We start from the raw sequence: 16,390 nt of genomic DNA, 5'->3' as shown, positions 1-16,390 counted from the left end.
AGTGGGGATTGGCATACAAGTAAACAGAGAAGGTGTATGTCATCAGTGATTTCCAATGGTTTTCTAGTTCATAAGTGAGTATTAAACATTGCAATTTGGGTCTGGCACATGCTTATAATCCCAGCATTTGGAATGCTGAGGCAGGAAGATTGTGAGTTCAAGGCCAGCTTGAGCTACTAGTAAGACCTGGTCTTTTTTTTTTGTTTGTTTGTTTTTTGTTTTTTTCGAGACAGGGTTTCTCTGTGGCTTTGGAGGCTGTCCTGGAACTAGCTCTTGTAGACCAGGCTGGTCTCGAACTCACAGAGATCCGCCTGCCTCTGCATCCTGAGTGCTGGGATTAAAGGCGTGCACCACCAACGCCTGGCAAGACCTGGTCTTAAAACAAAATAAAACCCCAACCCAAAAACAAGTAGCTAGTGGTGGTGCATGCCTTTAATCCAGCACAGGTGGATCTCTGGAAATGGGAGCCTGGTAGTAACACACACCTTTAATTCCAGCACTTGGGAGGTAGAGACAGGTGGATCTCTGTGAGTTCAAGGCCAGCCTGGTCTACAAAGCTACACAGAGAAACCCTGTTTTGAAAAACAAAACAGAAGATTGTTGAAATGGTGGCTGCAAATAGGAGAGTCCAGGTGTTAGTCACTGATGGATTTGTTAGATTGTTACTGACTCTTCTGTAAAGGGGAGAAGGCAGCTTCCCTAATACATATTTGATTTCTTGGCAGAAGATGGATACTACAGTGGTGAATTTGTGGACTCACTTTGAGCAGCTTGTGCGCCGGTTGGAGATTATCAATGAAGGAAATGAGAGCAGTAAGTCATTCTGAGCCGGTCTTCGGAGGGTGCTGGGTGGGGGATGGGTGAAATAAAAGGAAACCATCAGATGTCAGCTTTTGTTTTTTATAATGCTGAAATGTGTTGGATCTGAAAGTAGGTGTTTTTTCAGGTTCCCTAAAAAGACAGTGATGGCCACTGCTGGCCCAAGTGTCCTGAGCACTCATTCCAAAGGACCATTAAAATTTATTCTCTATTACTCTTAAAAAAAAAAATAAAAAATTCTGTATATGTAGGTACCCATGGAGGCCAGAAGAGGGTACATGAGCCTCTGGAGCTGCAGTCACTGGTGTCTGACACAGTGTTGGAGACTAGCTCAGGCCTTCCCTACCACTGAGCTATTCATCGTGTTTTTAAGTGAACTTCACCCAGCTAGCTAGCTAACTTGCTTGCTTGCTTGTTTGCTTACCAAGGGTCTTTTTCCATAGAATAGTTGGTGTTGATTACCAGTTTCTTATTTATTCCATGAACTGGGAACAATTTGGATTTACAAGCATGTTGGTTTTTTTTTGTTTGTTTGTTTTTCTTTTTAAGAGGATGGGTCTCATACTGTAGCCCAGATAATTGAAGTCACGACAATTCTTTTGCCTCAGATTCCTGACTACAAGCACAGAGCTACCTCATGCAGCTCTGTTCTTCATGATCCCAGATAAGCAGGTGTCTAGCTCACTAAGTAGCTCAGGCTTGCCTAAAGCTCTGTTCTTCCTGCCATAGCTTGTCCAAGTTCTGGTGGTCTTGGAACTCACCATGTAGACCAGGCAGGCCTTGAACTCACAGAGATCCACCTGCCTCTGCTTCCCAGGTGCTGGGATTAAAGGCGTGTGCCACCACTGCCCAACAACAAGGTTTCTTTTGAATGAATTGATATGCTAAATTGGAAGTTTAGTAAAGATTAAAATTGCTTGTATGATGTATATTTCTGTACATGGTTTAAATTTGTATAGGAAAAATGCCCTTGCTACCTAAAAATCTGCTGGCTTTACATGGGTATGGCTTAGTTTCATCTGTAAACAGGGTTTGGAATCTTCCTATACGCTGTTGATGGAGAGTGATGCTTGGAGATAGGTTGAAGTTAGCTCAGGAATTGAAGGCACTTGGTGCTCGTTTTAGACCAGTCTTCACTAGAAGCAGGGGGTGAAAATGAACGCTGATGGGTTGACTTACTTTGAGGTGCTTCATGCTGCTTGGTGATTCTGTCATCTTTGCAGACATTTGAACAGAGTCCCCCATTCTGCTTCCAGGGACTTTCCTAGAGCTAGTGTGATCATTTCTGCTTTTATACTGGAGTATTTACTTCCCTTCAGGGCATTGTTAAACAGCAAAAGCAATTGGCTCTTTACTTTCTGATCAATATTTGTATAATTATTGCTGAATGGAATTACAGGTCTTAGGTATCTGTAATATCAATCTACATCTACTAGAGCATTGTAGCAGTTATACCTGAATTTGCTGTTTAACTCTGGTTCAGCAATGTGTGACTGTAAAGGAGGCTGAGTTTTGTTTTATGTGACTGTCCTAATGTCTGAAAGCTGCCCCAAAGGTATCCCTTTTTGATTGCCTTCTGTTCAGGAGCTTTCAGCATTGGTGACATCTGGAGACAGGTGACTAATGAGCTACATACTCCGTAGCAGATGCCCTGGTTAAGCCAAAGTGTGTAGCCTATTGAATCAGGAGTTGCTTCCCACTAAACTCTCGTCCAAAGGTAACCAAACAGGGATTGTTCCTGGTCATTTTCAGCTCAGTTTGACCATAGCCCAGCAAGACTTTATATCTGGGATGAATTTTCAGCTCAGTTTGACCAAAGCCCAGCAAGACTTTATATTTGGGATGAAGCCTAACTATAGACCTGTTTATTTGAACAGTTGTATTTTTGCTGCTTGGATTGTTGAAGTTTTTACCTGTCCACAGTTGAATTCATCCAGGTTGTGAAGGACTTCGAGGATTTCCGGAAGAAGTGTCAAAGAACAAACCAGGAGCTGGAGAAATTCAAAGATCTGTTGTTGAAAGCAGAGACTGGGCGTAGTGCTCTGGACGTTAAGCTGAAGCATGCACGTAATCAAGTAGATGTAGAGATCAAACGGCGACAGCGAGCTGAGGCTGAATGTGCAAAACTGGTGTGTATTGCATGTTAGACTGTGATGGGCTGGGGAGACATCATTTGATAATTTTTCTAGTTACCAAATATACCCAGATTCCCCTCTACATAAACAACTGAAAATGGTTTGACATCTTGCCTGTGATTGGAGATGAAACTGTAGCCTGTGACCTCTGTTTTTTCAGTTTGAAATAAATATTTATTTTCTCCTTTAGACTTGAAAGTGTTTTTCACTAGACAGATTTCAATTGAGAGTGAAAACAAAGTGGCCAAGGATACAGTTGGTAAAATACTTGCCTGGCATACATAAGGTCCTGAGTTCCAGCATTCCAAAAAATTCTTTTTAAGAATTAAAATAAGGAGAATGATAATGAAACTCTAGAATACTTATCTATCACAATTTATTTGCTATTCCACAGGGGTGGGTATCTTTTGAGACAGGGTTCTACTCTATAATCCCCGATGGTCTGAAACTCAGGGATGATCCTCCTGCCTCTGCTCCCTGAACACTGGGTTTAGAGGTATATGCTGCTGTGCTCAGCCCATGTTGTTTAGTATAAATGCCAAGAATGTTGTTCTCCTTTTATGAGTTGATTACACTGGCCCGCTGTCATCGATACAGGCAAGGCAGCTCTAATACCTCATCAGTGCTTTCTAACTCAGGGTAAAGGGCTAGATGTATTTAGTGATTTGAACAGTGTGACTGGCATACGGTGATGTTGTTATTTTGATGTGACAGGAGGGTCTTAGTGCAAAGGAGAGCTTTACCCGAGGGGACAAATCCATCTTAACTCAGTGTTTGATGCCTTAGTAAGCACAAATTGTCTGCATTGCAGCTTTGTATCTATTTTAAATGTATTTTGTTCTATCATTTAGAAAAACATGTGACTGCTTTGGTCCATAAAAGAAGCTAATAATTGCTCTGATTAAAAACAACACGCGTGAAATATTTTTGCTATGTGAAATCTATTTTGGAACTCTCATTCTATATTACTCTCCTCTTGGATTAGCAGTTTGATCTAAAAATATCATAGAAGAGCCCCCCTATTCTATATGGAGTTGATTTTATTCATCAGAAAACAGCCACAGCCTGGGCTTGATGTGAATTAATATTCTGTTGTTGTAATGCCTTCCTGAAGGCCCATTTGCATAATGTTGTGTTTTAATGTCTTGTGTCTATCCCATAAATGTGAGGTGAAGCTTTCTTCCCTGGCTAGTTATGATGCTTTACTCTGCTTTGGTCTGTAGGAACAACAGATTCAGCTGATTCGAGATATACTCATGTGTGACACATCTGGCAGCATTCAGCTAAGCGAGGAACAAAAATCAGCTCTAGCTTTTCTCAACCGAGGACAGGCATCCAGTGGCAACCCTGGGAACAATAGGTGGGAACCGCATCTGTTGTCATCTGATCACAAGCAGCACAGCTGTCAGAAGTCCCATTATCTGACCTCTTATGTGTGCTGAACAAAGCAGAAGAGCCTTAGGGGTGGGGTGGGGGAGGGAGCGGCACAGAGCCCGCCCCCAATTGCTTTCATTATTTTTTAAGCTTTCCTTAGGATGTTGTTTCACCATGGGTGCAATTTTGATGTTGGTGTTAAATTACACATCAATAACTAATCCTGTACATTGTGAAGAAACCAGAGGTGAAAGTCGCAGTTCAGCAGTACTCGCAGTGTTTATTCTCCAGAGAGCTCTGCAGCTGCTGGGAGTAAGACCAGACAATCTTTTTGGTTCCATAGTGTCGCTAAAGTAGTCTCAGCCAGGCTTTGAATGTAATACTCCCAGTGCAATAAGTAGGAAAAGGCTTACACTCTTAAGGGTTATTTGTTTTGTTGGTTGATTGGTCTGTGGGGAATATTGTTTGGTTTGGTGAGATGGGGTCTTAGGGTGTAGCCCTGGGTGGCCTGAATTTATTGTTTACGTACGTCAGGCTGCCCTTGAATTCATAGAGATCTATTTTTCTCTGCCTCCTGAATGCTGGGGTGAAAGCTCTGATGCCACTATGCCCAGCTCATGTGGGATTTTTATAACCAAGAAGATATATGAACTTGCTTTTTTTTTAATGATTAAAAAAATTATGAGCATGTGTGTGAGAGGATAAGCCATGTGTGCAGGGGTTCCCATGAACACCAGAAGAGGATAGTGATTCCCTGGAATGAGAGCTATAAAAACTATCAACTGCCTGATGTAGGTAGTGTGAGCTCTTAATCACTGAACCATCTCTCATCACCTCCCCCCACCCGCCCCCAAACCTTCCTATTTTTTGAGGCAGGGTCTTATCCCAGGCTGGCCTTGAATTCCTGGGCTTGTGCCTCTCAAGTGCTACGATTACCTGATGGACCATTATAGTCAGTTTAGGCTTAATGTCTTAAAGTCAATGCTGGGGGCTGGGCATGTAGCTCAGATAGGAGTGTACTTGTCTAGTATGGTTCAGTTTCCAGTGCTTTGTAAAGTGGGCATAGGGGTACATATCTGTAATCCCATGTTTGGGAAGTCGGGGCAGGAGAGTCAGAAGTTGAAGATCATTTCCAGTTACATAGGAAGTTCATGGCCTGCATGGGCTAGATGCTTTGGCTCAGACAAAAATATCAAACCAATAGCCCAGTGCTGGGTAAATATGCACTTGTAGGAAGCATATTGAACTGAATTGAATTGAACCTCAGTCTGATTCCTTGTAGTACACACTCAGCAAGAAATGCCCACATAGCCGTGGCTGTAATGCTCACTTGCTACTGAAGCCACTGGGCTGTCCTGCACTCACAGTGCTCCCTGAAAACAGAGGAGATCAGCTCACTGCAGCTAGGGCTTCAGCTTGTGCTTGTATGTGACCAGTGGGACTTTGTGGGTTACCGATGGCTCTTATGTTTTATGGTGTCCTGTGTCTAATACTGTGTTATTGTTTTTAATCCAGACTGTCAACCATTGATGAATCTGGTTCCATTTTATCAGATATCAGCTTTGACAAGACTGATGAATCACTGGTAATAAACATTTGCTCTCTGGAGTTATCTACTTTTGTTCACCTGCCCTATAGGAGCACCCCTGCTCCTGTCCTTGGCCATCCTTTCTGATGCTTTCATTGTTGATTTGTTACATGTTCTGAGCTAGCAACTTAAAATGTAAACCCACACAAGTGTAAGGCACTGACTTAAATATTTATTTTCTGGAAGTCAGAATGTACAACTCAGAGTTTGCTGTAAAGCTGAGTTTTTCTGAAGGGTCTCTGGGAGGTAGCTGTAGTAATTGTGTTCTAACTTGTTAAAGCCCTAACAAGGGGTGAAAATTAGTAAGATTGATCAGGCAAAGTGTTTTAGTTTTAATTTTTGAGATAGGATCTCACTATGTAGTTGTAACTGTCTTGGAGCTTGCTATGTAGACCCAGGTAAGGTTTATTTGCTGCTGCTAAAGTCAATAGATTTTATACTTATTTCCGAATTAGTTTGGTTCTTGAGGGAAGCTTAGCCATCCTTCATATCTATTAGAAGGAAACTGAGCTGGGCAGTGGTGGCTCACGCCTTTAATCCTAGCACTCAGGAGGCAGAGGTGGGTGGATTTTGGTGAGTTCGAGGCCAGCCTGATCTACAAAGCTACACAGAAAAACCCTGTCTCAAAAAACAAAAACAAACAAACAAACAAACAAAAAGGAAACTGAAGTCCTTGGACTTGAGCCAGAAGGATGGACTTTAAATTGTTGGGCAGCATATTATTCTTTGATTAAGCAATGGTTGCTATGTCTAAACTTATTACCTTGCTTTTGTTGATAGCAGAACTGGTGAAATTTCTGTATAAATGTTTCATATTCCTACTGATATTTTAGTCTTTAATGTTCAGGAGACTGGTAGACTACTGGCAGTTTATCATTTCTGTGGGAGGCTGAAACCCAGCAAACAAACCAAAGCACAGGAAGTCGTTAGTGTTTGGTTTTTGATGGCAAAGCAAGTAGTACATACTACATTCCTAGGAGTGTTTTTGCTCATAGTCAGTGTCCATTTAAAGCATACAAATATTGGGAAGCCACCTTTTGAAATAAAGAATTATATAGAGTAGGTCTGGGGTATATAATCAAACATATCTGGTGAGTTCTGAGGAAAACCTCTACTGTGATAGCTGTTATAATTGGAGCTGATCAACCAGTAGCTAGATTATTTGACTACTGTTTGTTGAATGTGCTGTTTCTGGGTACTGTGTTTTTAGGGGTAACCAGGAGAAAGGGAAGCGCAGGTAAATACTAAAGTGAATGCCACTGGTTACAATAATGGAAGTGAAAGTAGTCTGTAGTAAAAAGTATAGAATTCAAAGGTAAACAGCCTTTTAGGATCAAGAAAGAGATATTGAAGGTTAAAAAAGGTAAACTAACTTCTTAAATGGGACTGTTGGATGGAGTATCCAATTAGACAGTAGCAATCACAGGGCAAGAGTCACATCTAACATGGTCAGTACAGTGTCTTATATTCTCTAAGTTCTAAAACTAATTAGAAAAATAATCAGGAATAAAGGACCAGGCACCTGAAATAATCACGACAGAGGTTGAGTCTCTAACCTTTTCCTGTCTCTGTGGCATTGGTTCCTGATTCTGTTACTGTTGCTTCAATATTTGAAGGGAGCCTGCTAACTGGAGCTTTGAGCAAACTCCAAAGGCTATCTTAATGTCCTTCTCCTGGGGTTTTAAGTTAGGTAGTCTGACTTGTGTGCAGTAAATTTATTTGCACAGGATTTTTGAGTGACCTAACCAAAGAAAGAGATTAATATGCTCTAATTGCCAACAGGACTGGGATTCTTCTTTGGTGAAGAATTTCAAAATGAAGAAACGAGAAAAGAGGGTATGTATATGTTCTTCTTGCCCCTCCCGAGTGGGGCTTGAACCCATGGTCCCATGCACACTAGGCAAATGCTCTCACTAGTCAGTTGTCACTTGTCACCCTTTTAACACATTCACTAAGTTCCCAAGATGTCCTTAACTTACTGTGTAGGAAAGCCTTAAATTTGTGACCCTTCTACCTCAGCTTTCTAAGTGGTTGGGATTATGAATTTATGACATTAGACTCAGATGTTTTACAGTTTATAAAACAAAAGTTTCACCAGGCTTGGTAGCACATGTCTTTAATCCCTGCACTTGGGAGGCAGAGGCAGGCGTATCTCTTAAGTTCAAGACCAGTCTGGTCTACAGAGTAAGTTCTAGGAGAGCCCTTGTCTCCAAAAATTAAAAAAAATTTTTTTCTTTCCTGGCATCGTGTCCCTTAGTTGTGATCCTAACACAAAGAGGTTGAGTCAGGAAGATCATGAGTTTGAGGCTAGCCTGGGCTACTTATCAAGTTTGAGACCAAGTTGAACTACATTGTGATATCCTATGTAAAACAAACAAACAAACAAACAAACAAAAAAGCAGGGCTGAAGAGGTAGCTTGCAGTTAAGAGTACTTGCTGCTTTGTAGAGGACCTGGATGTTGTTCCAGGTGGTGACTGAAATGTATGTCACTGTAGTTCCAGGGGATCCCGTGCCTTTTTATAGCCTCCTTGAGCATCAGACATACACGTGGTGTTCACGTATATATGCAGGCTACTCATACATACAATATAAAAGTAAATATTAAAAAAACAAAACAAAAACCCATTAGTAATATTTTTTCTTCGAGACAGAGTTTCTCTGTGGCTTTGGAGGCTTTCCTGGAACTAGCTCTTGTAGACCAGGCTGGTCTTGAACTCACAGAGATCCACCTGCCTGGGCTTCCTGAGTGCTGAGATTAAAGGCGTGCACCGCCACCACCAGAGTAATATTTTTTTTCTTTTTGGGAAATTTGGATACAAAACTATATTTCTGACACATCTCTAGACACTTAAAAAACACAAAAATGTGGGTCAGCTGTGGAGACACACACTTTTAATCTCAGCACTTGGGTGGCAGAAGTAGATGGATCTCTGAATTGGAGCCCAGCCTGGTCTACAGAGAGGGTTTCAGGACAGCTAGGGCTACATAGAGAAACCCTGTTTCAAAGCAAACACGCACAAAACACAAATAGATTAATACTACTTGGGCAATACTTCTTTAATTTAAAAATTCTATTTATTACTATTATTATGTATGTGTGTGTGAGTGAGTACAGGCACATGCATACCTCAGTGCATAAGAATTGGTTCTTTCCCAGCCACTGTAGGTTCTGGGAATTGAATTCAGATCATCAGGCTTGCACAGTGAGCACCTTTACCCATTATGTTATCTCACAGGTCCTGGAGGGGCTATAGTGAGATTGCTCAATGTAGTGACTCAGGGCAAGAGTCTGCTCTATTTCATGGGTCTGGGCTATCTCTCCATATAGTAGGAAAGAATATATTTGAGTTTGTTTTGAGTTGTCATATGAATTTTTATGCAGGACTTTTGTGCTCTAATACAAGCTTCAGATGCAGTGTGTGTATAATGGGATATGGAGATCTATCTAGGCTGATGTGCTTAGGGTATTTGATGTGTTTCCAAAGACTTCATGTCCTTAGATAGGATTATAGTTCTTCTTTTCTGATGCTGTCTTCAAAGCTTGTCTCTTTTTTTCTATAGCACTGAAAGCATTTTTGTGTTTGTTTAACAAACAGGCCATGAGAAAGAACAGATTATTATTTATTGTAGCTCTGGTTCTTAGGACTTGCATGTAGTTGTTGATAGGATTGTGTGTTTTCTGGGCTTCGGTTCTACTTGACACTACAAATTTTGTTCTTTACTCCCTCTCTAGCGCTCCAACAGCAGACAGTTCATCGATGGCCCTCCTGGTCCTGTAAAGAAAACCTGCTCCATTGGCTCTACAGTAGACCAGGTGAGAGGAGTCAGTGACAGAGAACTGGGGTCTTAAATGCACTAGGGGTTAGTGGCTCTGCACAGTAAAGTGACGGTCATTGTTACCACAGTATTATTTTGAGAGACGTTTGAGTGTGGACAACGAGCCTTTGTTGTCCATACACGTGGGCTTTGATTAAGAACTGTCAGTGGTGTAGACCTTTAATCTTAGCACTCTGGAGTCATAGACAGGTGAGTATCTCTGAATCTGGGGCTAGCCTGGACTAACAACATTCCAGGACAGCCAGGGCTATATAGAGACATCCTATCCTAAAGCAAACAAGAAAAAAAAAAAATTGGCAGCTATAGGTTTGATTGTATTTTGCTGTATATATTCCCCCTGCAGTGTATGAGATTTTTGACTTAAGGGTTTAGTATTGGAATATAAGTGTTAACACAGAATTTGGGGATTTTTTTAGGCACTGGAAAATACCTGTAGAGAAACAGTCTGTTTATCTTTCTTTCATTATGGCTTCTGTTTCAGGCAAATGAATCAATAGTTGCAAAAACTACAGTGACTGTTCCGACTGATGGCGGACCCATTGAAGCTGTATCTACGATTGAGACATTGCCAGCTTGGACCAGGAGTCGGGGGAAATCAGGTCTAGTGGATTTATGGCTAAATTTCATCATTGTCTCTAGAGAGCTGGCATGTGGAGGCAGGTGCTATAATTTGATCTCTTGGAAGCAGAGATAGACAGATAGATTGGAATTGGAGGGCAGCCTAGACTTCATAGCGAGTTCAAGGTCAACCAGTGGATACATGGTGAGACCCCCCCCAAAAAAAAAAAAAAAAAACAGAAAGAGGGGCTGGTGACATGGCTTAGTACTTGCTGCTCTTGGAGAGGATTCAGGCTTGGTTCCTAGCACCCAAATGGTGGCTGACAACCATCTGTAACTCCAGACAGGGAATCTGACATCCCTTTCTGGCCTCCTTGGACACTACATTAAAGCTCAAAAAAATTAAAAAGGAAAGAAAGGAAGAAAGAAAAGCCAGGTGTGGTGTCTCATGTCTGAAAGGATCCACCCAGGTTCTAAGATAGGAAGATCAAGTATGTTTGAAGCCAGCCTTGGCTACCAAAACCAAATATGAATAAATAAGAATACTGGTTGAAATTGAGAGTAGGTTTGAAGCCTCTTGAGACAGATGAGCCATAGTGGGGAAGTTCTTACTACCTGCTTACTGCTACTCTGGCATGTTTGTGCTTTACTTCTGGGTAGCTACTAGTGGAGAATTGGGGCTTTTCCTGGAAACTGTGTGTGTTCACTACTACTAGTTATATTAAAAGCGAAACTAAAAGGGAAAACTAAGAAAATTAAAAATAGCATTAAAATCCAGAAGGATGAAGATTTTTATTTAGGACAAAAGTTTAAATTTGATTGTTTTCTAGGTCCTTTACAACCTGTGAACAGTGACTCCGCACTGAACAGCAGGCCACTGGAGCCAAGAACTGAGACAGACAATTCAGGCACACCTCACAATAATGGAGGCATGCGCCTACATGACTTTGTCTCAAAGACGGTAAATCTGGGATGGCTGCATTTCTTTTGAGCCAATTTTGTTTTTGGAAACAGGCTTATTCTTTGTAGCCCAGGTTGGCCTCTAGCTCTGTTGTGCCTCCTGCCTTAACCTCAAATGCTGGATGTACAGGGCCTCACCACCACTATTTATTTATCTTTGTATTTGGAGGGAGCAGAGGGAATTGTTTCTTTTTATTGAGCTTATTTGTTTTCTTTCTTTTTGGTTTTTCAAGACAGAGTTTCTCTGTGGCTTTGGAGGCTGTCCTGGAACTAGCTCTTGTAGACCAGGCTGGTTTCAAACTCACAGAGATCCGCCTGCCTGTGCCTCCCTAGTGCTGGGATTAAAGGTGTGTGCCACCACTGCCCAACTGTTTGTTTTCGAGACTGAGTTTTTCTCTGCAGCCCTAGCTGTCTTGGAACTAGTTCTGTAGACTAGGCTGGCCTTGAACTCGAAGAGATCCTCCTGCCTTTGTCTCCCAGGTACCAGAATTAAAGGCATGAGCCACTATGCCCAGTAGACTGCTGCTATTCTTTTTTTTTTTTTTTTAAAGATTTTATTTATTTATTATGTATACAATATTCTGCTTCCATGTATATCTGCACACCAGAAGAGGGCACCAGATCTCAATGGATGGCTGTGAGCCACCAGGTGGTTGCTGGGAATTGAACTCAGGACCTCTGGAAGAGCAGTCAGTACTCTTAACCTCTGAGCCATCTCTCCAGCCCCGACTGCTGCTATTCTTAAAATGAAGCAAACAAGACCTATTTTTCAGAATTTTTGTGGTAATTACATTAAAATGTGCAATTACCTAAAAAGTTGTTTTATACATACTGTGTACTTAATGCATGTGATTGACAATCACTTTGTTAATTCATATCATTCTATTGCTTCTGCCCTGTTTTATCTTTAGGTTATAAAGCCTGAATCTTGTGTTCCCTGTGGAAAGCGCATCAAATTTGGCAAGCTGTCTCTCAAATGTCGAGACTGCCGTTTGGTCTCTCATCCAGAATGTCGGGATCGATGTCCCCTTCCCTGCATTTCTCCCCTGGTGGGAACTCCAGTTAAGATTGGAGAGGTAAGACTCATGGGAGCCAGCCATATTGTTTCTTCTTTAGTCTTTAAAAGGCATAGTCAGTTTTTATTTTAAAATTATTGATATTAAATAACATTTCTCTTCATGAAAAATGAATAGAAATGGTAAAATGTTGACTTGTGGTAGAATCTTGTTTGGGTTTCTCTGTTTAATAACCTTTCTACATAAAGTCCCTCTTCCCTCCTCCTCCCTCCTTCCTCTTCCTCCTTCATTTTTCCCCCTCCTTCCCTCCCTCCTTCTCTTTTCTTCTCCCTCTTTCTCCCTGCCCTCCTATTTCCTCTCTCCTCCCTGCCCTCCTCTCTTCTCTTCCTCCCCCTCCTCCTTCCTCTTCCCTTCTTTCTCCCTTTTCCTTCCTCTCTCTTCCCTCTCTTCCTCCTCCCTCCTCCCCTTCCTCCCTTAGGAAGATTTCACACACGCACAAATAGACATTCTTTTTTTCTTTTTTTTTAATTTTTAATTTTTTTAAAGACTTTATTTATGTATTTATTGTGTATACAGTCTTCTGCCCGCATGCCAGCAGAGGGCACCAGATCTCATTCAAGGTGGTTGTGAGCCACCATGTGGTTGCCGGGAATTGAATTCAGGACCTCTGGAAGAACAGTCAGTGCTTTTAACCGCTGAGCCATCTCTCCAGCCCCACAAATAGACATTCTTATAGATAACCCCTGGTTCTTACCACTTAACTCGACAATTGTAAACTCACAACTCGACAATTGTAAACTCACCTTTTTTTTTTTTTTTTTTTTTTTTTTTTTTTGGTTTTTCAAGACAGGGTTTCTCTGTATTGCTTTGGAGGTTGTCCTGGAACTTGCTCTGTAGCCAGGCTGGCCTTGAACTCACAGAGATCCATCTACCTGTGCCTCCTGAGTGCTGGGATTAAAGACGTGAGCCACTAGTGCCTTGAACTCAGAGATCCATCTACCTGTGTCTCCTGAGTGCTGGGATTAAAGACGTGAGCCACTAATGCCCAACACTCACAGCCATTCTTATTTTGTCAATTCTCCAATCTCATCCTTAGTACTTACCAATTGTGTTTTTATTTTCTTTATCTTTTGGGTTTTTGAGATAGGGTTTCTCTGTGTAGCCTTGGCTGTCCTGGAACTACTCCGTAGACCAGGTTAGTCTTGAACTCAGAGATCTATCTATCTCTGCCTCCAGAGTGCTGGGATCAAAGGCATGTGCTACCATGCCCAGCTTACTTTATTTTTTTTATCAGTTTATTTAGGTCCAGTCCACAAACTGAAAGATCTTTGTTCTGTGTCAGTTGACTGACAGTGACAAACTACAGTTTTGTTTTGCTTTGTTTTTATTTTTATTTTATTTTATTTTATTTTTTGTATGCATTGTGTGAGGATGTTGGAGCCCCTATAACTGGAGTTACAGACAGTTGTGAACTGCTACCTGGGTGCTGAGAATTGACTTGGGTTCTCTGGAAGAAAAGCCAGTGCTCTTAAGCTGAGCCATCTCTCCAGTCCCCAAATCATAGTTTTGGTCAAAGTGTCAGGTGCAGAGTTTTATCATTAGGACACCTATTGTTAGCATAGGTGATAAGCAGCACATGTGTGGTTTATATGATTTAAACTGTAAAACATGTTATAGTATGTAAGATCATATGCACTGTGAAATTACTTTTAAAGATCTATTTTATTGTTATATGTGTGTATGTGTCCTCAAGTACTCTCCAGCTGGAGTTACAGGCAGTTGTGAGCCATGTGACATGGGTGTTAGGAATTGAACTCAGGTCCTCTGCAAGAGAACTGTCAACTTCAGCCATCTCCACACCCACTATGAAATTTCTTAGCACTAGAAAGAATATTTGAGACTGGCTTGGTGTCAAACATGTTCCCTGCTAAGGTACAGTTTGTGTGTTGTCTGTGTTAACTTTGGAAGTCTTGTCGGTACAGTCTCCAAATGTAAGCCCATTTTATCTTCTCATCTTTAGAAGTTTCCCAGACTGATTTTTTTTCCCTGCATATAATTCTCATAAATAGCTTTTAGACTATAGTTGAATTCCATCATCACAAAGTAACTACTGATCCCTCTATATCTGGCTTTAGATGTTGACATGTAATGGATGGAATAGGTTTGCATTTTGTTGAGTGCAAAACTAAAGTAGGTCCAGCCAAGATATGAATGGGAAAAGATTTGTTACCTGTAGTAGACACGGTGAATACTGGGATCAAGTTTTCCCTGAACAAAGGAAAATGGAAATTTTATTTAGGGAGTCTAAACATGTTCACCTTGGCATCAGCTCATTCCAAAAGCACCCTGACTGAGTTAAGGAGTACATTCCTGACCATACTCTGTTTAAGGAGAAAAAAATAGAAGATCATTTTTTTGGGGGTGTCTGTAATTCAAGGTCATGATGCACTTATGGAAAAGATTTAAGTATGGGTAAGAGCATTTGCTGCTGGTGAGGCGGTGTTGATGCATATCTTTAATCCCAGTACTCGGGAGGCAGGGGCAAGTGGATCTCTGTGAGTTTGAGGCCAGCCTGGTAAGTTCCAGGACAGGCTCCAAATCTACAGAGAAACCCTGTCTCAAAAAACCCCAATAACAACAAAGAAGAGCATTTGCTGCTCTTGCAGAGGACCCATGTTTGGTGGCTCACAACTGTCTGTACCCCAGTTTCAGAGGCCTGATACCTTTGGCTTTTGTGTGTGTACACATAATACACACATACATACACAGAATTAAAAACAATAAAATTATTTTCTTTTTGGCATTAAAATGATGGAAATGCCTCTGGACATGCTCAGTTTGGACTGTCAAGTTTTAGCTGAAAATAAAAGGGATACTTTAATGGTTCATCTAATTAATACAAGTTTACCTCCCTTGCTCAGTTGCTAACAGATGCAGGTTTCTGTGACTAAACATGGTTCTGCCACTTTATTATGAATGCATAAGTCAAAACCCAAGATGCTGCTGCTGCTGCTGCTGCTGCTGCTGCTGTTCTTCTTCTTGAGTAAATTTTGTTCTTAACCAGGGGACTACAGAAATGACTCATCAGTTAAGAGCATAGGCTGCTCTTCCAGAGGACTCAGATTGGATTCTTGGCACTCACATGGCAGCTCAGAATTGTCTGTAATTCTAGTTCCAGGGGAATCTAATTCCCTCTTCTGGCTTCTGAGGGCACTGCATGCACATGGCGCTCATACATACACCCAGGCCAAATATTCGTGCACATAGCATAAATCTAAAAGGTATTTGAAGAAATTTACATCAGTGTACTTTTGATTTTTCTAGACAGGGTTTCTCTGTGTAAACCTGATTGTCCTGGAACTCTCTATAGACCAAACTGTCCTGGAACTCAGAGATCCACCTGCCTTTCCTGGATTACAGTCTGTGCCATCACACCCAGCCCATAGCTGAAATCTCTTCATTGCTTACTTTCTCTTGTCTTTGAGTAAAAGAAAAGGAAGTACTTAACAGTTGGTGGCATCAGCTGAGTGTTGGTGGCTCACGCCTTTGATCCCAGTACTGGGAGGCAGAGGTAAGGGGATCTCTGTGAATTGAAGGCCAGCCTGGTCTACAGAGCAAGTTCCAGGCCAGGCTCCAAAGCAATACAGAGAAGCCCTGTCTCAAAAAAAAAAAAAAAAAAAAAAAGTTGGTGGCATCATTACTTGCTCATGAAAAAGTGTTGTTTGTATAAATCAGTAGCATCGTGAAGGTAAGAAAAGTGATCAAGACTCTTGTTTTTGTTTTGAGACAGGATAGGATCTCTTGCAGCCAAGGATAGCCTCAAACTTACTATGTAGTTTAAGATAACCTTGAAACTCTAGTCCTGCTCCTATCTCCAGAGTGCTGGGATAACCGACATGAACCATCATGTATAGTGTATGAATTGGTAGGGACCAAAACCAAGGCCTCACATGCGCTAGGTATGCATTCTACTAACTGGGCCATACTCCATCCCTACAAGACTTTTAAAAAATTTTATTATTATTATTTAAACTGTGTATGGGTTGGGGTATGTATACATGAGTTCAGGTACCTCTGGAGGCCAGAGATGTCAGATTCCCCT

General features: G+C 41.4%; 1 protein-coding gene across 2 annotated transcripts in view; it reads left to right on the top strand.

Annotated features, from left to right (window-relative positions):
- The window catches only part of Racgap1 (Rac GTPase activating protein 1), a 30,767-nt gene that overhangs the window by 8,631 nt on the left and 5,746 nt on the right, over positions 1 to 16,390 (top strand). Inside the window, exons 2-10 of one of the 2 annotated variants that reach the window (XM_027396553.2) lie at positions 726 to 813; positions 2,757 to 2,948; positions 4,178 to 4,314; positions 5,844 to 5,913; positions 7,699 to 7,752; positions 9,651 to 9,731; positions 10,236 to 10,353; positions 11,143 to 11,273; positions 12,184 to 12,348. In XM_027396553.2, the coding sequence (XP_027252354.1) occupies positions 796 to 813; positions 2,757 to 2,948; positions 4,178 to 4,314; positions 5,844 to 5,913; positions 7,699 to 7,752; positions 9,651 to 9,731; positions 10,236 to 10,353; positions 11,143 to 11,273; positions 12,184 to 12,348 (966 nt within the window). In that variant the 5' untranslated portion in view covers positions 726 to 795. Of the gene's footprint in view, positions 1 to 725; positions 814 to 2,742; positions 2,949 to 4,177; positions 4,315 to 5,843; positions 5,914 to 7,698; positions 7,753 to 9,650; positions 9,732 to 10,235; positions 10,354 to 11,142; positions 11,274 to 12,183; positions 12,349 to 16,390 lie in introns of both variants that reach the window. The other variant, XM_027396552.2, reaches the window with a different exon arrangement.

This window comes from Cricetulus griseus, chromosome 2, assembly GCF_003668045.3.
Source record: "Cricetulus griseus strain 17A/GY chromosome 2, alternate assembly CriGri-PICRH-1.0, whole genome shotgun sequence".
NCBI classification, from domain to species: domain Eukaryota; kingdom Metazoa; phylum Chordata; class Mammalia; order Rodentia; family Cricetidae; genus Cricetulus; species Cricetulus griseus.
The sequence above is the reverse complement of the archived record's forward strand: the minus strand, read 5'-3'. Positions and strand labels throughout refer to the sequence as shown.